Source organism: Hyposmocoma kahamanoa, unplaced genomic scaffold, assembly GCF_003589595.1.
Source record: "Hyposmocoma kahamanoa isolate Upper Pololo Valley unplaced genomic scaffold, ASM358959v1 100021, whole genome shotgun sequence".
In the NCBI taxonomy this organism is placed as follows: domain Eukaryota; kingdom Metazoa; phylum Arthropoda; class Insecta; order Lepidoptera; family Cosmopterigidae; genus Hyposmocoma; species Hyposmocoma kahamanoa.
Window position 1 is genome coordinate 608,395 of NW_020653200.1, and position 20,790 is coordinate 629,184.

Consider the following 20,790-nt stretch of genomic DNA (forward strand, 5'->3'; position numbering starts at 1 on the left):
GTAGAGACTGTCACGTCTGTCCACGGTACTAGCTACGGTACCGATACTCTTTGACAAAATTCAACACTAAAACTACATCATTATCACTATTGATATTGTTTTGTTTGTAACTTGTAGTTCCTGTGAATGTTCTTGTCTATAGATTGAAGTCGTCGATTTTCTCACGAATGTTTTGTGAAACGTCGTGTATTAGTGTTATTTATTTCACTTTTAAATGTACAATAACAATGTGCATAAACGTATACTTTTCGCACATAACGATTCAACATAAGCGCGCCTGTGAACACCGCAAGTGTTGTGATGCAATCGCGCGTTTCTCTGCCGAAATCGCTGGCGAAAGCGTTACAGTAGGAAATAAAAAACTATTTTAGCTTACATAATTATATAAAACGTCACAGCGAGCGTATACAGATTCATTTCAGGTGTGTGTTTCACATCAACTAGGCTGAATGCTCTATGCGAATACTGTTTAAGTTCATAAGGAAAGAAATGTTTGTTTGAATTTCTAAAATAAATAAATTATGTTACACACTAATGAGTAGACTCCTGCTACAAGAAATCACTAATTTTTTTAAAGTCCGAGACCTTGTTAGTAGGGTCGAGCCGCAGCCGCCAGGAGGGGCGGCGCTCGGTATTGGCGGCGATGGTCGCCGTCGCGGTGGCGGTCGCGCATGCCAGGGCCGCCGACACCGCCGCCTCGCCGCCGGCGCCAGTCCCCCGCGCCTACGCCATATTTGCCACGTTGGTACGTTACGTATTCTTATACTTACTTAATCATGGTTGTATTTTTAGTGCCAAAGTATCGTAAACCTGACCTCAAACACTAGGGTGCTCAGCTTGAAGTGTGAGTACCAAATTAAAGAAATTTATAAAATTTTGAAATATATGCAGACAAGAGACAATTTGGAAACAATTCGTCACCTACGCAGGCTTTGGACATAACACTTTAAAAAATACATAAGACGCATTTATTCCCCCAGTTTAAAATGAGTTATGCAAACGTATAGGTAGTTATGAACATAAATGTTGACGTCCATAGTAACACGAGCGGCACACATTAATTATTGCATAATAACTGCAGAGTTAATTCAATGCAAACACTTTGGGACCGATGAGTGGTGGCTAAACTCGTAAACACAAACTCAACGTATGTACAATTGTCTTCACTAATTTCCAACACCTACACTATTATATTAATGCGAATTTTTAAATTTGATCAAACCTCTGCCCAAACAAAATTAGGTGTATTTACTTTTCCATCCCTCCACCAATTTATAGCAATGTTAATGACCCGCCCATTAAATCCACCCGCGATAAAATTCGGCATGTTCCCAATTCGTACACAATCTTAAGCGAAAATCTTCGCTTTTCACAATTGAACCACATTAATTAATCTTTTTTAGAAATAAATGTAAATAAGTACACCCGTTTCAATGGCGGTGGAAGACGGTAAATGAAACAAGCCTAAAATCCAGGAGTAGCAAACCCTAATGAACTGAAAAGCATAGTACTGAACCAAGTGACATACCAAGGTATCTGTTGCAGTTGTGTCGTCCTTTTTGGGTGCGACCGTCTCCGTGCCATTGTCGGCCTTCTTCTTGACCAGCTGTTCGGCGGATTTGATCTCATCTAAGGTGACGCCTTGCGTAGAGCGTCGGGTCTCCCGAACTCGCTTCGCGTGTGCCTTCCGTTGCGTCTCGCTCTCATCGTCCCGCACCGGCGGTACGAACGATCTACACAGAATTCAATTGTAGTAGAAAAACATATTGAAGGGGCATTTGTTACTATGCAGGCATGTTTCAAAACGACCATTCACATATTAATGGTTGTCTTAAGGGGATTATAGCTCCAGTAACTTGAAAGTCAGTCTGATGTTCAGAGTGATATGCCAAAGTACATAAACTCTGGAGAGGAAAGCCTGGTTTTCAAGTTACGCTGTTAGGGGGGTTACTGTTGTTTTGAACACTCTGCCTCATAGCTGCAATTGCCACCACGAGTTGTTCGAATTCTAGAAAAAAGTGATATAACTGAGTAAAGTTAAATAATTATGAATAACAAAATGCCATGTGACAGATCATAATAAAACTGACTTAAATTTACCCAGTGAATATCTCTGGATATAGTAAAAATAACATCGACATCTAAAATTAAACAAATATATCCTACAACATGCACTTTCTAAAAAACAACACGTATAGTTTAAAATTATGTGCATAAAGAGCATTATGACTGTGTCACTGTTATAAATAAGTGTCCCATATCGTAGGCTACAAAACTTTATAAAAATTGTAATAAAAAAATGGAATGATTTTCCAGACCCCAAAAAAATTCTACTGGGTCATGGGGCATTATTTACAAAGAGTGTAATAAAAATCCAATAAAAAAAAAGAAATTGGATACCCATGCATTTTGTAAAGAAAACATAAATTTTTTGCAGTCTGTTTACGCCTTAAGTCTCGGTGATGTAAAAGATATGTAAAATTTCATGAAGATTGGAGAATATTTACAGGTTCATACTTTGATCACTTTTGTAAATGTATGCCAAAATACGATTATTCAATGTTATTATGTTTTGTTGAGAAATCTGCAAATCATGAACTTAAAATTATAATAAAACTAAACACTATGATTAATAAGTAGTACGATACGTAAAAGATGTGTTATATTAAATCAAGTGACGGGACGAAGTAGTCGTGCGCCTATGGCAAGCGGCACGCCTGTAACAATTGCAATACCACAATACAAGAGCTTTAAATTGCAAAGATATGAGGTGTACTACTACTGCTGCCGTCACCCTGAGATATAATTTACAAGTCACATGTGCCTGTAATTTCACTTGGAACGATACAATTCCCTCTTTTGCTCGGTTTGTGACTTTTCTGTGATATTCGACTACAAGAATTTTGTTTTTGTTGTTCGTCCATGACCGATCTATTAATCTTTTTATCAGAGCAATTCCTCTTTCTGCGGTGTCATTGACCACCTTAATAGCCTCGTGGACGTGTTTGACGTTGACAAAATATGCAACCTTGTATCATTGTACGCTTTTGATTTCAACACCGCGTAATTTCATTATAGTTAGTTAGTTAGTTGCAGCCTACGAACGCGCCGTTTCCCAATGCTACTAACGCGGCTTTGCACTATCCCTGACGATACATGTCTTATACAACACTAAGACTACAGGCGTAAGCAAAATCATGTGAAAATTGCATCTTTGGAAAAAATGGAAATAAAATATTTCTTCAGTTTGTCTGCGTATGTTATTTGTTTTCATCCAGAATGAAAAATAAAAAGGAAAAATGTCACACACATTGTTCATTATATGGTTACTTACTCAACCATTCTCATTACAGCCTCTATAAAAAACTGTATCACGTGTAATTTTTTAAGCTGCCTTTACATTTGTAAGTTTTATTCACGTAAGTAACTTTATCAAGTTGCAAACGTATATACTCTTGTGTTGTCTTACGCAGCTTATCGTAATTTCTAATAATTTGTGAAAGTTGAAAAATTACATATCTAAACAATTCAACATGAAACTATAACTCGAAATCTTATAAAAAAAATAACCAAAAAATACTTTGTAGTGTTAATTATAGCTAAACAAATATAAATGACAATCCGTGGTGGAGCCGTGGCGAATGACCATTAGGCTCTCAACTGGCGAAATTGCCATCCAAAATAATCTATATTTTTTAGCAGTTTGTTCTACTAAACAAAAATCAAATTTAAAAAAATTTAAAATGTTATTATCCTCCGTTCTTAATTGCAAAGAAAGACTTGCAAATGCACCTTGTAACATTTTTTTTTCTTTTCAATGTTCAAACCAGTATTTTCATTGCATTGGTTTTTTGCTTGTTAAAATTATGTATGCAGCAGCTGCTTTGGCTAGATGAGGCGACATTTGCGATTCTGAATTGGATAATTTATGTGTAATTCGTATTAATTTTTCGCATGTAAGCAAAACTTACTAAGTATTATTTACTGTAATTTTTAAATTTTATGGAAATAACTTACAAGTGTAAAGGATGCCTTACTGTTACTAATTAAAAGCCACTATATACAAACAAAATATCAAATATCTGAGCACAACAACAGACAAAGCAGTAATAAAATAAACACGAAACACACGAGGCAGTACATTTTGATTGGACGTAATAATAGCATACCTTTTGACAGCATTCGGTCAGTAAAAAGTTTAAGCGAATAACACACGCGGCCCTTCTGTATGCCTATCTAAATAATAAAGTACGAACTTTGAAATCATGGTTCGAAAATATCAAGAATTTGAGATTATCAGATGATTATCCATACTGATTCTTAAAAATTAAAATAGCATCTAAAACATTATGCAAAAAAAAATTGTTAAACAACACAAAAAATAGAACAGCAAACAGCCAGTGGTCCTAGGCAAAATTAAAAATCAAATAAACACAAGTAAATATCTTTGGAAACATGGTTTCGTATTTGTTTGAGAGTTTTATATATTGATACTTGACGCGTTTGGATAAGTAAGTTTTGTTTTACCAATTAATTTTACAGTAGTCATTTATACATGACTTTGCAAAACAAACTGTTTTATTCAAAACGTAATGAATTTATATATATTTAAACTAATTGTTATAATGAAATTAGAAAACACTTTTTTTTAAATACCAAGTGACGGGACGAACAAATCGAGCGCCTGGTGGTAAGCGACACGCCTATCCATAACAGTTGCAGTGCCAATCAGGGCTTTAAATCGCAAAGATCTGAGGGGTTACTACCACTGCGCCCGTCACCCTGATACATAAGTTCACCAGTGCCCTTCAAAACCGGAAACCGGAATGCTGACATTACTGCTTGGTGGCAGAAATGGTAAGGTGGCAGTGCTTCTCTGGACGAACCTTTCACAAGGAGCTCTACTGTGCTGGGACTTGCAGTGTTTTGCATTGACACAATAGAACTGCCGTACCGATGTAATGAGTGGGATAATCATGATGTCAAATACGAATTAGATTAACAATTCAATCGTCAATTGTCTTTCAATCAACATAAAAAAATCTTACGTAATGCTCGAATAGCTCCAACACCTAGACTAGAAAATAATGCAATCATGCCGTTTGCCCCAGCAAGTCGCAAAAAAAGAGATGCACTAATTTAAGTGTATATATATCCCTCTCGCATCCTTTCAAGTAAAACGCCAGTTAAATATTCAAAGTGTGTGAGTAATGTTGCAGTTACTTTTAGCGACTAAAGCCACCTACGTCAAACCTATAAAAGCTACTACACAAGTAAAATTGTTAACTCAAGAACCTCTGTTTATTTTTTTGATTTGGAAAAATATAAATACATATAAAAATATATAAAAAGAATGCTCTCAGAGGGCAGTACAAAACTCATGATGAAAAAACAAAATACAATAAAGCATGATACAATACGCCCAATCAAAATGTGTAAACAAAACGATAGGTATAAGTGTACTTGAAGAAATTCTTGAAAATGTTGCCAGGCGATAGTTTGGTCGGTGTGGTGGCGCTCGGCGTCGAGTTGCTACTCGAGTTCGACTCTACGCTCTCCGAGCTGGCACACGTCACGTTACCATTGTTATAATACGTCATTAAATAGCCAGTGAAGATTCATCTTTCAATGGATTGACATAAGTGTTAAAATTTACTAACGAATAACAATAAAAGAAATCACCATCGAAATTATCTGAACGTTGAAAATAATCATCTCTCCACATCCAAAGGGTTCAATTATATCTTATGAAGTAGTAAGTAGTTATTTTACATCAAAGATTGTTCAAAGTTCTTCGTATTATCGTGTCGATACTTCTTTTATTTTAGGTTTATTGTGAATAAACTAACTGTTTTACCAACCTTTCACTGTAAGTAACATTATAAGATATTCATTAAATTTTGTATCACATTTATGAATTCAGTTGAATTATACAATATAAACTGCGGTGCTCTGCAGGGTTATATGACTGGATTTTATATTATATTCAGAACATTACATTATCCATGTGATGCAATGATTAAATCAACACTAATATGATCACGTACCTCTTATGTCGCTGCAGTAATAAAGTAAGTGTGTCCGAATTTGCCGTTGTAAACCATTGAAAAATCCATCTTCACGAAATATTCAGTAAAAACATAACTAAAAAAACCAATCGGACGGACGTATTTATAAAAACAAAACGTTTCTAAACGTCTGTTAGAAACTAATAAATAGTGAAGTTCGCTTCTGTGGCTTGTTCAACTCACGTCGAGCTCCTTTACAACAAGTCTTAGGAATGTTTAGTAATATTTAGCGGGACACGCTTAGCGAGCCGACGTAAGGAGAACAATCCGTTAGTTCGTTTTACTAAATCATTCTTGTTATAAAGATATAACATGAATTATAGTCCGTGTTTTTTTTTAAAATGGAGTAAAATGACAGTTCAAGTTTCAAAAGTGTTGCCCGCTTGCAAGCAGCTAGTGATTGAAGTTGATTAAATATTCTATCAACTATTGACGGTCACGCTTTGGCAACTTGATTCATATGGATCGTCATCAGCCCATTATTCATCCAACTGCTGGGTACAGTATCATTTGAATTGTCAATTTTTGTAAGTTCAAACATACATACATATTACACAAGTAGTATTTTTAAAAGACGTAGTTCTAAAACTATTTCTATTACAAATATAAAGAGGAGACTTATTTTAAAGTTTTTATAGATAAACCAATCCGCCTGTCTTTATTAAAATGTATATGAATAAAATTTCATTTCGAATAAAGAAGGCAATGACGCAATTAGTATTCAAACGTCGTAACATTCACAATCCAAACATTTTTGACCAAAATTTTACCTTCTTCCACAATCTATCGATAAAACCGTCAACAACAACTATATGGCAGCAGCCTCGTTGGCTATAGTGAGAGACTTGACGAATTTAAACTGACCTCCTTACGTGTTCGCGTGTAACAGGACCTCACATACTTGCACAAGGTTCTTCTTGGTGAGATTGATTCTCCTTACCTCTTAAATAAAATAGCTTTCTCTACAACGTGCAACCCCCGAATACGCAACAAGACGTTTTACTTACGGACATACAGGAATAATACTTCCTTTTACAACTCCCTTGTAAGAATGGGTCGGCTTTACCGTTGTAAAAATATCTATGAAAACATTGATTTGGACATTTTTGATCCAAGATCCAGAGTATTTAAACGAGTAGTAAAGCTACTTGCACTTTATAGATTTTCACCCATTCCCTTGACGCTTTATTATTAAGTAAATAAGTAAATTAACAGTAAATTTAACAGTAGTTCTTTCTTGTTACTTTAGATTTAGAACGATGTGTAGGGTTACGACATAAGTAGGGTTACAATGTAGTACAGAACTTTGTTATATCATTTTAAATTTGGATCAATGTAATTTGATTTTTATCGGTTTTGTTGTCCATATAATGAAAAATAAATAAACATGACTTTAAAATTTTATGAAAAATGGCACCCCTGCAAATGTAATTTTACTCCATCTTAAAAAAAAGACAGGTCATAGTAAAATAATAATGTACAAAGTTGTTTTATGATTCTAAAACAATCAATATGCTCCTCGTCGGTTAGATCACTTAGATGTAAATCTAACACCTCGACAAAATTTATATACGATTTGTTGCAGTTCTACTTCACGACAGTCTATCTAAAAACCGCGTCCCAACTGAATACGATAAAATTAAAAAGCTGGACCACGATTTGTACCTTCTAACTGTGGTCTGTGTTGTTGTATTAGTCAGACTAGTGTTCGATGTAGTATTCGCCGGCGACCATGTGTTGACTTCCCGGTCTCGGAGCTCTATTGGGTTTATTCTGTAAATATGTAATAAAAACTATATTAATAAAATTTTAAAAAAAGTACATAATTACCGGTACAGCAATTTTGAACGTTATGTAAATTACATAATTTCTATGAGAAGAATTTTAACACTTAGATATGGCCCATCGTTTTGTAACGAGAATACATCATTAACAAAATCGTGGTACTATAAATAGAGGAATAATAAGCTTTTTAGGAAAAGTGATGAGCTAAAGGGATTTTTTTCAACAAACATCAATAATTATTACTTAAAATAAACAAAGAACAGAAACTCGATGTGATATTTACAATAACGTAAAATACGCCGAAACATGATACAATTATATATTTTTGAGAAAAGGCAGGCAATAAACATTAATAGATGTGATGAATATGAGAGGAAGCATACATAAAATAACGAGTATTAATAGACTAATTAGATGTGTGTTACATGTGGTTTTTAATCTTTTTTCATGTTAGTGGGGACTGTGATCTCTTTTTCAATTTATATTTTATATAAAGGGTACCAAGTACCAAGAAAAGCAAAATTTCTGCCTACAAGAAAATCGGTTCACATTGACAATTAACTCGCATGCAAGCGCAAGTTACTTGCAAAAAGAAACATGCTTTAATAGCAAATCGAGACCACAATCCACGAAATGTGAAGCACCTTTTCTGAACATCTTCGTTAGTGTCTGTGTTAGTGTCCTTGGGTTGCGCGGGCACAGGCGGAGGCGCAGGCGGGATCGACGGGCAGGAGGATGCCTTGATGCGCGCCGTCACGTCGCGGTATCGCTGGTAGAAGCTGCACAACATTCGTTCGCTCAGACATACCAGTACAACGCAAAAGTGTCAAATATGTGTCGTTTGTATCTATTATCGTCTTGACTCTTTCTAGAACATTTGAATGGGCATATTACTATACGTTGTTGTACTAAATGTAAAGGACATTGAAGAGATATACGTAAATAATAAATAAGTTCAACTTAACTTTTGATCATTACAAATCAATATTAAGATAATAAAACTGAAAATAATATTGTTTCCATTGCATCCCGTGTAACTATTTTAAGATTGCTAAATTTGACATAAGAGCAATATTACTTTAATGTCAAAGTAACGCCATAGTGCGAACTGAGCGAATGAATAGTCACAAAGCTGCCAATAAAACATCATAGTTTTCATTCATCATTTAACATTACAAATAAGCTTACTTTAAGCGCGTTAAGGTACGAAAAGTCAATGTAAGGTTAAAGTAATATTATTTTAAGAGACTGTGGTAGGCCCCCAGTACATTTGATATTACTTGAACTGAATGTGGACCATATCCATACGTAGGTACTGAAATTCCTTTTTTGGATGCTAGATGTCGCTCAACGTTAAGAAATTAAGAAACTTATAGTTGTAAATATCAGTCCAGTTACATACTAATTAGTCATTAATGTTTCTTTTAAATATGATTTTATTTCCAGACTTAGATAGGCCGCTATTATAATTTGAAAAACATAACGAATTTATTTTATTCAAACTTGGAATTACGACATTGGAAGACGCTAAAGAATTTTTTTAACTATGATTTTGCCATTGTTCATTGTTATTTTGTTGCCTATACCCACATTTTGGGTATAGCCAAATGGTCCCACGGGTTAAATACCTCCCCCTGAAATCACGTCTTTCGATCTTTGGTAGTGGGTCACTACACAGTTCGATGGTATGCATAAAGCATTCCCCCGTAAACAAAAAAAAGTTTACGCATCGATTTCCTAGTACTAGTATTTTCCTTATACTTATTTATTACATTATAACAGTGTATTCATTGTTTAAATATTTGTTCTAATCAAAGATCTGATTTGTATCACTGTAAAATACTAAAATGCCCTCAAGCTGAAACTTACATTAGTAACAATGAGATTAGGAAAACAAATATATATATATATAACATATAAAACATGAGTTAGAAACAAATCCGTCACCTTTCAACGCTACGCAAAGACGAGACAAAAGAATCATAGTGAAGATTTTGGAACTCCATAGAATGACTACGTAGAGCTATTTTTCTAGGTAACATTGATACGTCCCAGTGTTACCTAACAACTCTTTATATAACAGATACCGGAATTGGAACATTATACAGTTAGATTATCCTCTATGGCCAAAAAATTACTCACTCATGATCGGGAAATGATGTTGCAAATGATAGATACAAGAAATAACATAGAGTGGTCAAAACCACATAAAAGAGTCTACAATACCCACATTAGTTAAAACAAATTTTGCTTGTAGCTCATAAAAAAGTGTTGACTTTGATTAAGTTACTTATCTAGTACATTTTTTTCACGTCGTGCCATTACAATTACTGTAAAATCCCAATTCAGCTTCCTATGAGAGTAATTTTACCTTAAGACGCGGTAAAACTATTTCCATAAAACCGGAATCCGAATTAATTTTTAGTGATTTTAACCACTTTATGTCACTTTTTGTATCTATATGTAGACATGTATCTACTCATTTGAAACACCCTATTCCAACCATTATTCATAAATAACGTTATAACGGTCAGAATTGTTCTTTCTCTCTATTTACCAAGACTACGTAGTACATTGCATTTAAATAAGAAGACAAGAAATGCAAACATATAATATACAGGTATACATAATAATATAAACTGCTAATCATCGTAATTGAATCTCCATCTCCTAAGACACAGGTCTTACCTCGTTTAGGGGTTGGAAACTCAGTTTAAATGTATTGTACAACCTTGAAGTTTTGTAACTTATGGTGTGTAACCTGTTTATGTATATGTACGAAATAAACAAAAACATTACTACTTTTTTTAAGGAAAGTACTCTACAGCAGATACACGTTCATGAGTACGCGCGACAATTCGTGCTGCTTGCTTTTGCAAGGTCGATACGTTCTCAAAATCAGAAATAACCAAACACCTAAAGCATGATTTATAGGTAACACGATGTAGTTACAAAGTTCAAATGTAAAGCAAGTTCTTGACAGATTGTGTGAGCAATGTTTTTTTATATACAAGACTATTTGTAAAATGTCATCAACCTCCCAATAGGGCTAGCACGGCAGAGCGTGACTTGCACGAGAGCGACATAAAGTGCGAGACCTCTATGCTAGAATAGCAGTATCTCGCGCTTGATGTCGCTCTCACGCAAGTCGCACCCTATCGTGCTAACTTTACTGAACTCTATTACTGTACTAACATCATAAACAAAAACTTTTGTTTCATGACTTTTTACAAAATACAACAAATTTACGAAAAACAAACTTTTAAGTTTTTCTAGTACTATGCTACTCTTTTTGGATCTGTATTCAAATACAGATAGTAGACAGATAGGAAGGTGAAAACGTTCTCCCCGACGACTCCCGCCTCCTTTCCTGCGTTTTGCGTTTATGCGGTCTGGTATTTATTATTATTTTTGGAACATATTCAGAATTGCCGTGCACGCCTGATCAAGGATACACAGACTGACAAATACGAACTGACCAACGTTGAGCTGGTGTTCTTTTATACTGTCATTGACCAGTCTGGTCTAGTATAGAGGTCTTCGACTGCCTCACCTAAGTACGAGACGGCCTTTAAGATAAATTCAACACTTACACCATATAAAAGCAGAATAAAATGTAGAGATGCTGGGCGATATTTGATGACAACATATTCAACTGGATTATCTATAGTATGGAGTTCCAAGCGCAACGTCGAATGTCATATGAATTAGAGCTGATGACGTCACATAGTGTGTATACTTTACGTATGTATTGCTCCAGTTAACGCTAACCAACCTTTCATTATCGAATTGCTTTATCAACTTCCTGATATCGTACACGTCCTTTATTACTCTGAAAATATCGTTTTCTATAGTTATTCAACAAGTTTTGTCTTATACTGCAACACTGCACACGTATTTGACAAAATAACTTCAAACGTTGTTTTCTTGAGAATAGTTAACAATTTATCTGGAATACTAACAATTTCTGGAATGTCTGTAAACTAGTATGAGCATGACTTTAGTAAAAAGAAATTGAGTTAGCACGTTACTTGTTATTTCAAATTGTTTCATAGTATAATTGAATAAAGGTCAAAACGCAATACAGGGCAGGGTATAGTCAGTTAATAGTAATGATATTCATCTATCATAGAGCTGCATTGCGTTTTGAACTTACTGAATTCACGATATTGTTCTACCCTACTTCGGTGGCAGTACAGTTTTAGACATTATGCATGCAAGTCTATGAAAATATGGCACATAGTAGCGTCTGTCGGTCTAGTATCAATTCTATGTATAAAATGAATTGTACTAAATTATGCTATATACCCATCAAACAACAATGAAAGTATTCCTCCAAATACATTTTGTATTACAACTCACATCTTATCGTTTTCAAAGCTCTGTGTCCTCCGGAGTACAGTGTCGTTATCCACTGTGTTGTTCGCTGGCTTGTTGTTCTCTTCTGTAACGTTATAATGAACAAAGGTTATTTATTTAGAGTATACAGGTACTAATAATACATAGGATTTATAATGTACCTACACTATATACAATTAAATATTAGATTCTTCATTTGTGTTACTTATTTACAAATACTTGGCATGTTTATGTTATATTCATGATTATGATTGCACTACGGTAGTTTTAGTACACAGTTTGTGAGTGATTCGTGGGACAATATGGATGTATGTAAATTATACATATTTATAATTATAATCAGGCTGGTATGTGACTACACTTTGATACATGCACACACGATACTTTCGGTATTGACGATGGGGCGATTGTGCCCGAGCTGCAAGACGGATTTATGCCATCGGCATAGATGCAAAATGAGTTTTTTTTAAATTAATATCAAGTGACAGGACGAACAAGTCATGCGCCTGATGGTAAGCTACGCGCCTGTCCATAACAGTTGCAGTGCCACTCAGAGCTTTAAATCGTAAAGATCTGAGAGGCTCTGCCACAACGCCCGTCACCCTGAGATAAAAGTTGACAAGTTCTATGTGCCTGTAATTTCACCAGCACCCTTACCTTTCAAAACCGGAACACAGTAATGCTAACATTACTGCTTGGCGGCAGAAATAGGTAAGGTGGCAATACTTCCGCGGACGAACCTTTCACAAGGAGCTCTACTTCGCTAAAGAGATATATCGATGCTAAGGTCGTTAATAAATCCGTGTTAAGTATAGGATCAATACCAAGGTCTTACTTAAGACAACTGTTATTACATTATATATAAATATCACATGAGAGGATAAGATTGCTCATTGATTACGCAGCTATAGGAAGTTGTTAACACTTCCGGTACTTAGTACTTAACCTACGCTCGGTCAAGACTGGTAATTAAGTCCCAATTCATGAAATGCAGGGCCTTGGGTCACTTGAGATGGTATCATCAAATATGCCGACGATTACTGTGTATTAAAACAGGAGAGCTGGTGGGATCTGAATGACATCTCAACCCATAGGCTCTTATTACCGGATTTGAGAGCTGTTTATTATTATGGACTCGAAAGTATCATGTGGGCACCTAGTAATGAATACTCACTGGCGGCTTCCGTCTGTCTAACTCTGAAAGAGGCAGAACGACGCCATGAGGGCGAGTCGTCATTGTTGGCGGTGACGTCAGCGGATGGCTCGGCCTCCGGCGACGGTGCGCGTCCTTTCGGCGGTTTGCCGTCCGTCTTCGGTATTATCTCGGGCACCGGCGGTTTGTCTACGTGCAACGTTGTATATGTATGGATGGGTGCGAGATGTGGAGACATGGTTTTAAATCAAGAACCCATTTGGACACGCTTATTTTATTATTAATATGTATTTTCTTTATTTATTGCATTGCAATTCAAAAAACATAAATTCAGATTTTACTAGAGCTGTATTTTGATTAGCTAGCAATTTGTACTGGAATAAGTAATAATTTTTATTTTCAGTTTATGTGGCGGAATGACAATATTGTACTTTAAAATGCACTATAGGTACAGCTAGTACAATTCGAACATTTTTGTCGCAATTTTGCCTACTTCACTATCTATCGGTAAAATTGTCGACAACAACTACATAACTAATATCATTTCACTCCATCTCCAAAAAAGACAGACTGTAGATAATATTAACACCAAGCCTTACAGAATACATTTATGATTAAAACCATCTCTCTTAGGCGCATAAAATCTAGAGACGACAAATAGAATGAATGATCAAATGACTTTAGGTGCTTCACATGCACACAAGTTACGTGCGTGCAAATATATTAACAGGGGCTCGGATTGCAATTAACATTCCAGTCATGAGGCCACAACATTAGTAAATTAAGACGCTTTAATTGTTAATACATTGAAGGCCGAATGGGACAATCTATGAGTTTACTATTTGTTATAAACAAATTGTGAACTCATAAATATGGAATGTTTTGGATATTTTTAATACTACTTATTTTTATTGTTGATGTCATGATATTGAAGAACTAACTTGTTCATTAGATGCTTTTTGCTGACCCTAATGTAATCCACTTGTTGTTGAGTGAGGAATTATTCTTCGTGCCGCTAGATCTTATTTATCACATTGGTAACTTTAAATATACATTCACTAACCGTTAACTACGTTATCGTTCTGTCCTGTGATCTGCAACTCGACGCGCTTAATGTCGTGTTTCGGCGGGCTGCGTTTCGTTTTGTTGTTATTGTTGTTATTAACGCGCCTAGAGGACGCCTTTATTATCGCCTCAGACAGCCATGCGGACATACTCGGGTCCACCAAATCCATACAAGTTTGACCCTGAAATACAAACATTTTTTAAATTTTTGTTAAAAGTTTCAATATAGCGTCGCGAAAAGAGGCGGTGGAACTGCTAATTGTGCAATGAACAACTCGAGGTGTACGAACCAAAGGCTCTGGTACCTATCTGGACGATAGGGAGGTTACTCCCTCCGTGGCCGTACGGTTACCATACTGGATTGCCACACAGAGGCTCCGGGTTCGATTTCCAGGCCGGGAGAAATATTTGTATGGCCTACATTTATTTCTCTCGTGAGTTTGGGTGTAATTTGTGGTTGTCTACCTATGTGTTCGTCTGTGGCACCCGCGTTACCGGTTTTTCCTAGTGCGGGGTTATGAATTTGTACAAAAAAAAACCGTACGTGCACCGTACAAGCCGCGTTTATACGTTTGTATACAGTTCCCAGACTTGTCTTATTATATTAAAGTATAACGAACGCATGGATGACTAAAGTAAAATACCAAGCGACGGGACGAACAAGTCGCGCGCCTGGTGGTAAGCGACACGCCTGTCCATAACAGTTGCAGTGCCACTCAAAGCTTTAAATCGCAAAAATCTGAGGGGCATTGCGCCCATCACTCAGAGACATAAGTTGAAAGTTTCGTATGACTGTAATTTTACCAGCACCCTTACCCTTCAAAACCGGAATGCAGTAATGCTCACATTACTGCTTGGAGGCAGAAATAGGTAAGATGGCAGCACTTTCCTGGACGAACTCTTTCACAAGGCACTGTAATGATAGTAGTAACCAGGGACTTACGGAATAGTTTTTGAGGTGCGGGTCGGCGCCGCATTTAAGCAGCAGCACAGCAGCCTCCTTCTGTCCCCAGAGCGCGGCTGCGTGCAGTGGGGTCCAGCCCTCGTAGTCCACGCAGTCAGGCTCTACGTTGCAATCCTCCAGAAGGATCTTTGCAACCTGAGTTCAGATAACATAATTCAATATGAGGGTTATACTGCCTACTAATAGAAAGCTTTGTTTTTCTTATTCCGAACAAATATGCAAGTCACGAAAGCGATTACGCAAGTTTACATAGCACCTATACGTTTAGGCTGGGATAAATGACCTGTGATAAATGTCAACAATACACAGTTTCATCAGGGCTCCGACAGTCGCTCGAGGTTACGCGATAAGTGCCTGCCGCTGTGTGTATCGCCGACAGTGCAAACGCTCAGACAAGTCTTTCATTTACATTACAATCCTCGTACAACCCAAGCATTCGGTCCCGTACAACTGCACACGGCGGGCAACGTTATTTTCACCTCTTAGTGAGCGCCTGGTTTCATTAGTAACATTTGGTAGGCTATTACAACGTAGGTATTTTCGATTTTGTATGAGTGATGTTTCTGTTACATAGTAACTATTAAGTAATCTGTGCCTTCATTATCGACACAAAATCCGCAAAGAGACGTGGACGGTGCTCTCATAGCAGTCACGACCCGCAGTAATTAGAAACCGATTGATTTGTGACAATACTCACGTCGATGTAACCCTTGGCTGCGGCGACGTGCAGCGGCGTGCCGCCGGTCTTGGGATCGCGCACCTCCGTGTACCCGTTCGCAGCCCAGTTGCGCGCGTCAGTCAACAGATTGTCCACCTCAGCGTTGCGTGATCTCTCGTAGTCCACACCTGAAACGTAGTGACCAAATATCACATTTTGTCTCTTGAAAAAGTGCCAATAATATATACGACGTTTCACATCTATCGGAAAACGAAAGCGAGATATATGTTTGCTTGATTGCGTGTAAGGTGTGATGTATTCAGTAAGTTTAAAATATCTTTATTGTTTGACTAAAGCCAATAATGACAATGTCATTAAAACTTCGGGTGGTAAACAAATAAATGTATTTTCTTTCTTTCCTTCTTCTCCATCAGAGCGGAAAGACTACTTTCCGCTACTGGTACAATTGTATCTAACATACCTTTATGGTCAATGGCCTCCCGGAGAAGCTTCTCCATGGCTTCGCACTCGGTGATGTCCACAGCCAGATCGCCATCGTAGTTCACCGCGCCGACATCCGCCCCATTTTCTATCAAGAACCTGCAACGGACAGTGATTTTGATACAAAAGTGTCTCTTCAGAATTTAAAAAGTGGATTTCTAAAAGGGGCGTAACTACTTTTCACTTCGCCTAATGTAAATTTATCTCATGTATTATCAGGGATCTGTAGAATAAATTTTTAATAACTAGTACCATTTATTCACGAACCCATATGCATCCCCCGGCATAAAATCATAGTCCATCTCCCTCTATCCTAAAACGAATTTAGAGCTTCATATGTCCTCTAACAGTTGAGTGAATCTTTTCAGACCTGCTAGAAGTTTTTCTTCTCATTTGAATCTATATATTAACAATGAACATTTGAACGACATACAGAGTAACCACAGGAACACCCTGCATTGACCTGATACTGAGTCATCCTTGTTTACAGTTAGAGCGTTATCAATGCCGTCATTCACTGTCGTACTTTGTTGAACACATTACATATTGTCTTTTAATAATAATTCGCGGAGGCAGTAAGTTTTGTTATTAATTACTGATATATTCTTTCGAAAAGTTAAGTTGTGTTTCAATGGATTAAATCGACAACAGTACGCTTAAAGCAGACGCCTAGCCCACACAAACAGTAATAACTATAAAACGTATAAAATGTCTTTAAACTAGTCCAGTTTTCAGATAACCCGACAGATTACACGCGTTCAAATCGTCTAGCCATTCCCTCGGGGTATACCACGAGGTGTCGAATCTCTTCGAGCAATATTAGACATAGAAATAATATACCTAGCTATGCTGAGAAAACCGCAGGAGGCGGTGGCATGGAGCGGGGTCCAGCCCTCATTGTCTCCACGGTTGACATCGGCGCCACGGCTCACCAGAAACTCCACCATGTCTAGGTTGTCGTCAATGCATGCCTGGAATTCATAAAATTTTAAACAATTACCAAATTGAATTTAACCAAATTGGAACGTTAGGTTTGTGGCGAGGAAAAGTCCTCTATCACGCTTTATAAATTCAGTAACACGCCTGAGAAAAGTTCCTACGACGCTGATGAAATGCCTAATGTAATTAGTACTCTCCGACTGTAATATAAAAGATAAAATACCTCCAACGATATAGTTTTGTAGTACGTTAGTAGTCATGCGTTAGGTATATCGCTGCTTTACCAGAACAATACCACAAATCAAAATAATTCATATATTTACGTGTCACACAGCTGCACTCAGAATGAGCTAAATTTTATTGCGAATAGGACACTAAGCTTTCCATTGATGATTACAATCACAGGACAACAGCCGGTGTACGATTTTGGACGCTAGATACGACTCAGTTTTGTTTTTAAACCATCTTTCTGGTGAATAAGATGTTTTATAGGTGACTATTCTAGACAGCCGTCGATATATTATGATTAAGAACGATTTCGCTAACGCGAGTTAAGCGGGCATGGACGCAGCAGTCTCTAACACCCATAACTACTTATTTACGATGGGATCTTAAACAGCAACAAACTTAGCTACTAAACGGCACCCCGCTATTTTTGTTTGTAGTTCAAAAAACACATTGTAACACGCGTAGCCAACACACGAGGTACTTAGTCTAAAAAAAAGCTTTATCGAGTTCTTACGTTTTCGCGATTGTTACACATAGGAAATGAAACTATTTTTCCGGATTTAAATCGCGTATATTTGTTTTTGGAAACACCTAGCGTATATTTGTTTAGTCAACCATAACTATGAGACCTGTACAGGGCTCGAAACGTTAAAAAAAGCTTAATCAACGCCTCAACGGATGGGAATAATTTGGTCGCTTGCAGATATTGTATTTAATATAATATACCAGATCACTCAAACTAGGGAATTCCCTGAGTACCAGAACACTAGTAGCAGTAGAGCTCCTTGTCGAAGAGTTCGTCCAGGGAAGTACTGTCACCATACCTAACTCTGCCTTCAAGCAGTAATGTTAGCATTACTGTGTTCCGGTTTAGAAGGGAAAGGGTGCTTTTGTAGTTACAGACACATGATATATGTCAAAATATGTCTCAGAGTGACGGGGCAAGTAGCAGTGCCCCTCAAATTTTTGCTATTTAAGTTCTGAGTGGCAATGCAACTGTTGTGGACAGGAGTCCGTCCTGTCACTTGATATTATAAAAAAAAACACTACCTACTACTACAAATTGATTCCAGAATGGAATCAATTTCGAAATACTCATTTCCCCAAATTGGCTCTACCAGAAATCGAGACCGAGACCTCAACATCCAGCGAATACAGTGCAAAACATTGGGCCACCTATGTCGTCAATATTAAAATCAGTAAAATAGTTTTTAATCGCCAAGCTATGAAAATTACATAATCTAAAAACATAGTAAAACAATCGCCATTCAAGATAAAAATTAAAGATAAATCGCATGCAATCTTTCGCTTATTCAAATATAGTAAACCGCAAAAGATACTCTTCTACACTTATCAAGTAACACTATGATATGGAGGTCGGTTCGGTTCTATTGTATAAGTTCTCTTATATCAATACTATATACATATATTCAAATCGACAATGACTTTAATCAAGTTTGTTAGCAAGTTTTATACGCATACTTTTAAAAGTAGAATAAGCCAAGGTGTTCCTAGAGCGATCGGTACTTCTGTTTATAAACTCAAGTACTAAGATTGCTATTAATGCCTTAAATGACATGCGTCAATTATATTTTAATAACAAATCTTTAAAACAAACCTAGCGATGTAAGAATAACACATTTTACATCTTCGAGAAGTAAATATTTTAAACCCGGTCGACAACTAGAGCGTAAAAGCTTCGACCTCTTATTAAATAAATAATATCTGCAATTTGATTTGACATAGAGATTTATATCATAAAACCGATCGATAAATCGAATCGGTTATTGCATATCTCGCGTCAGAACAAGTGCATACATCTTGTTGTGTGCGTGATGTTTTTGGAATAATTGTTCAAATTTTGTTTCGTTGCCATTTCGTTGCAGTTGATTTTACCTTGTTTATTTGTTGTTGTGTCATTTTTGGGTAACTTAATAACATAATAATTGACTTTTTATTTTGTTTATCTGTTCCTCAATTATTTTCTGTTAATCGATTCTGTCATCGTTACCAATTATCTAGATAAGAAATTTAAATCGATTTTTTTTTTCATTCTCTAGAAATTTCATATCTCAAACGTCACTGAAATCATGGTATGTGAAATGAACTATAGTGACCGTATGGGCTATAATGTGCGATATGTTTTATATACTTACAATAATAGATTGTCGCTTTCGCTTACAAAAAATCACGATTAAATCTAACATGCCAAACAGTGGCAGAATCCACATATAAACTCTTAATATTGGCAGTGCTGTTATCCACAAGCCGCATACTATTCGACATATAAACAATTGCATAATGCAAAGTTTACAATAGACACGTAATGTTTATATTGAAGGCAGTGGAAATTATTGTGCCGCCGCATATTTTAATTTTATAACAGCGGTGGTAGTGGGAGAAGGGTTGCTTCTCAATTGAGTGGTTGACGGCCCACTTAGGCTAGATAAAAAGATTTTAACTCTCACTACCTACACTATACAACATATACAAAAACTATATTGTGTGTACGTCATATCAACATTTTAGTAACAGTATAGCTCCTTGTGAAAGATTTCGTCCAGGGAAATACTGCCACCTTATTTATTTATGCCACCTAGCAGTAGCGTGAGCATTCCGGTTTTCTTAAAGATTTTGAGGTGTTGAGGATGCTGGTAAATTAGAGGCAAATGGGACTTCATTATTAATAAAACCAAATCGAACATTTAGAAAAATATTCTTCGATCCGGTTGGCTTCGAACCAGCGTCTTCTGCAAACAGCAAACCTTAGTATTATCAAATGATTATAATTTAAATGATACGAGCGAGTGGTGTAGTTCCATTGTATGTAGTTCCAACGATTAAATATTTGTGATGATATAAAAAAGACATTATTTTGAGGTGATTTTGACGTAAGAATGAGTAGTAGTTTTAACGACGACTCAAATGTAACTTGAAAAATATAGATATTTGATTTGATCCCTTTAAAGAAGACCCAACAGTGGAATCTATAACGGATTGATAGTAATGATGATGATGATCCCTATTTGACAAATTGGCACAACAGATGACTGCTCATATCTAAACATTC

General features: G+C 36.5%; 1 protein-coding gene across 10 annotated transcripts in view; it reads right to left on the reverse strand.

Moving 5' to 3' along the window:
- The window catches only part of LOC113226789 (protein phosphatase 1 regulatory subunit 12B), an 80,480-nt gene that overhangs the window by 34,023 nt on the left and 25,667 nt on the right, over nucleotides 1-20,790 (reverse strand). For 4 of the 10 annotated variants that reach the window (XR_003310183.1, XR_003310185.1, XM_026459659.1 and 1 more), the window contains exons 2-13: nucleotides 17,394-17,524; nucleotides 16,534-16,652; nucleotides 16,092-16,240; nucleotides 15,374-15,529; nucleotides 14,429-14,612; nucleotides 13,387-13,554; nucleotides 12,216-12,297; nucleotides 8,498-8,632; nucleotides 7,734-7,841; nucleotides 5,464-5,562; nucleotides 1,529-1,733; nucleotides 586-723 (exon numbers count right to left, since the gene is read on the reverse strand). Coding sequence is in view for 8 of the 10 variants with exons in the window: in XM_026459659.1 (XP_026315444.1) it covers nucleotides 586-723; nucleotides 1,529-1,733; nucleotides 5,464-5,562; nucleotides 7,734-7,841; nucleotides 8,498-8,632; nucleotides 12,216-12,297; nucleotides 13,387-13,554; nucleotides 14,429-14,612; nucleotides 15,374-15,529; nucleotides 16,092-16,240; nucleotides 16,534-16,652; nucleotides 17,394-17,524 (1,674 nt within the window). In the remaining 2 variants the exon portion in view is untranslated. The remainder of the gene's footprint in view (nucleotides 1-585; nucleotides 724-1,528; nucleotides 1,734-5,463; nucleotides 5,563-7,733; nucleotides 7,842-8,497; nucleotides 8,633-12,215; nucleotides 12,298-13,386; nucleotides 13,555-14,428; nucleotides 14,613-15,373; nucleotides 15,530-16,091; nucleotides 16,241-16,533; nucleotides 16,653-17,393; nucleotides 17,525-20,790) is intronic. The other 6 variants (XM_026459734.1, XM_026460028.1, XM_026459896.1 and 3 more) reach the window with 6 other exon arrangements.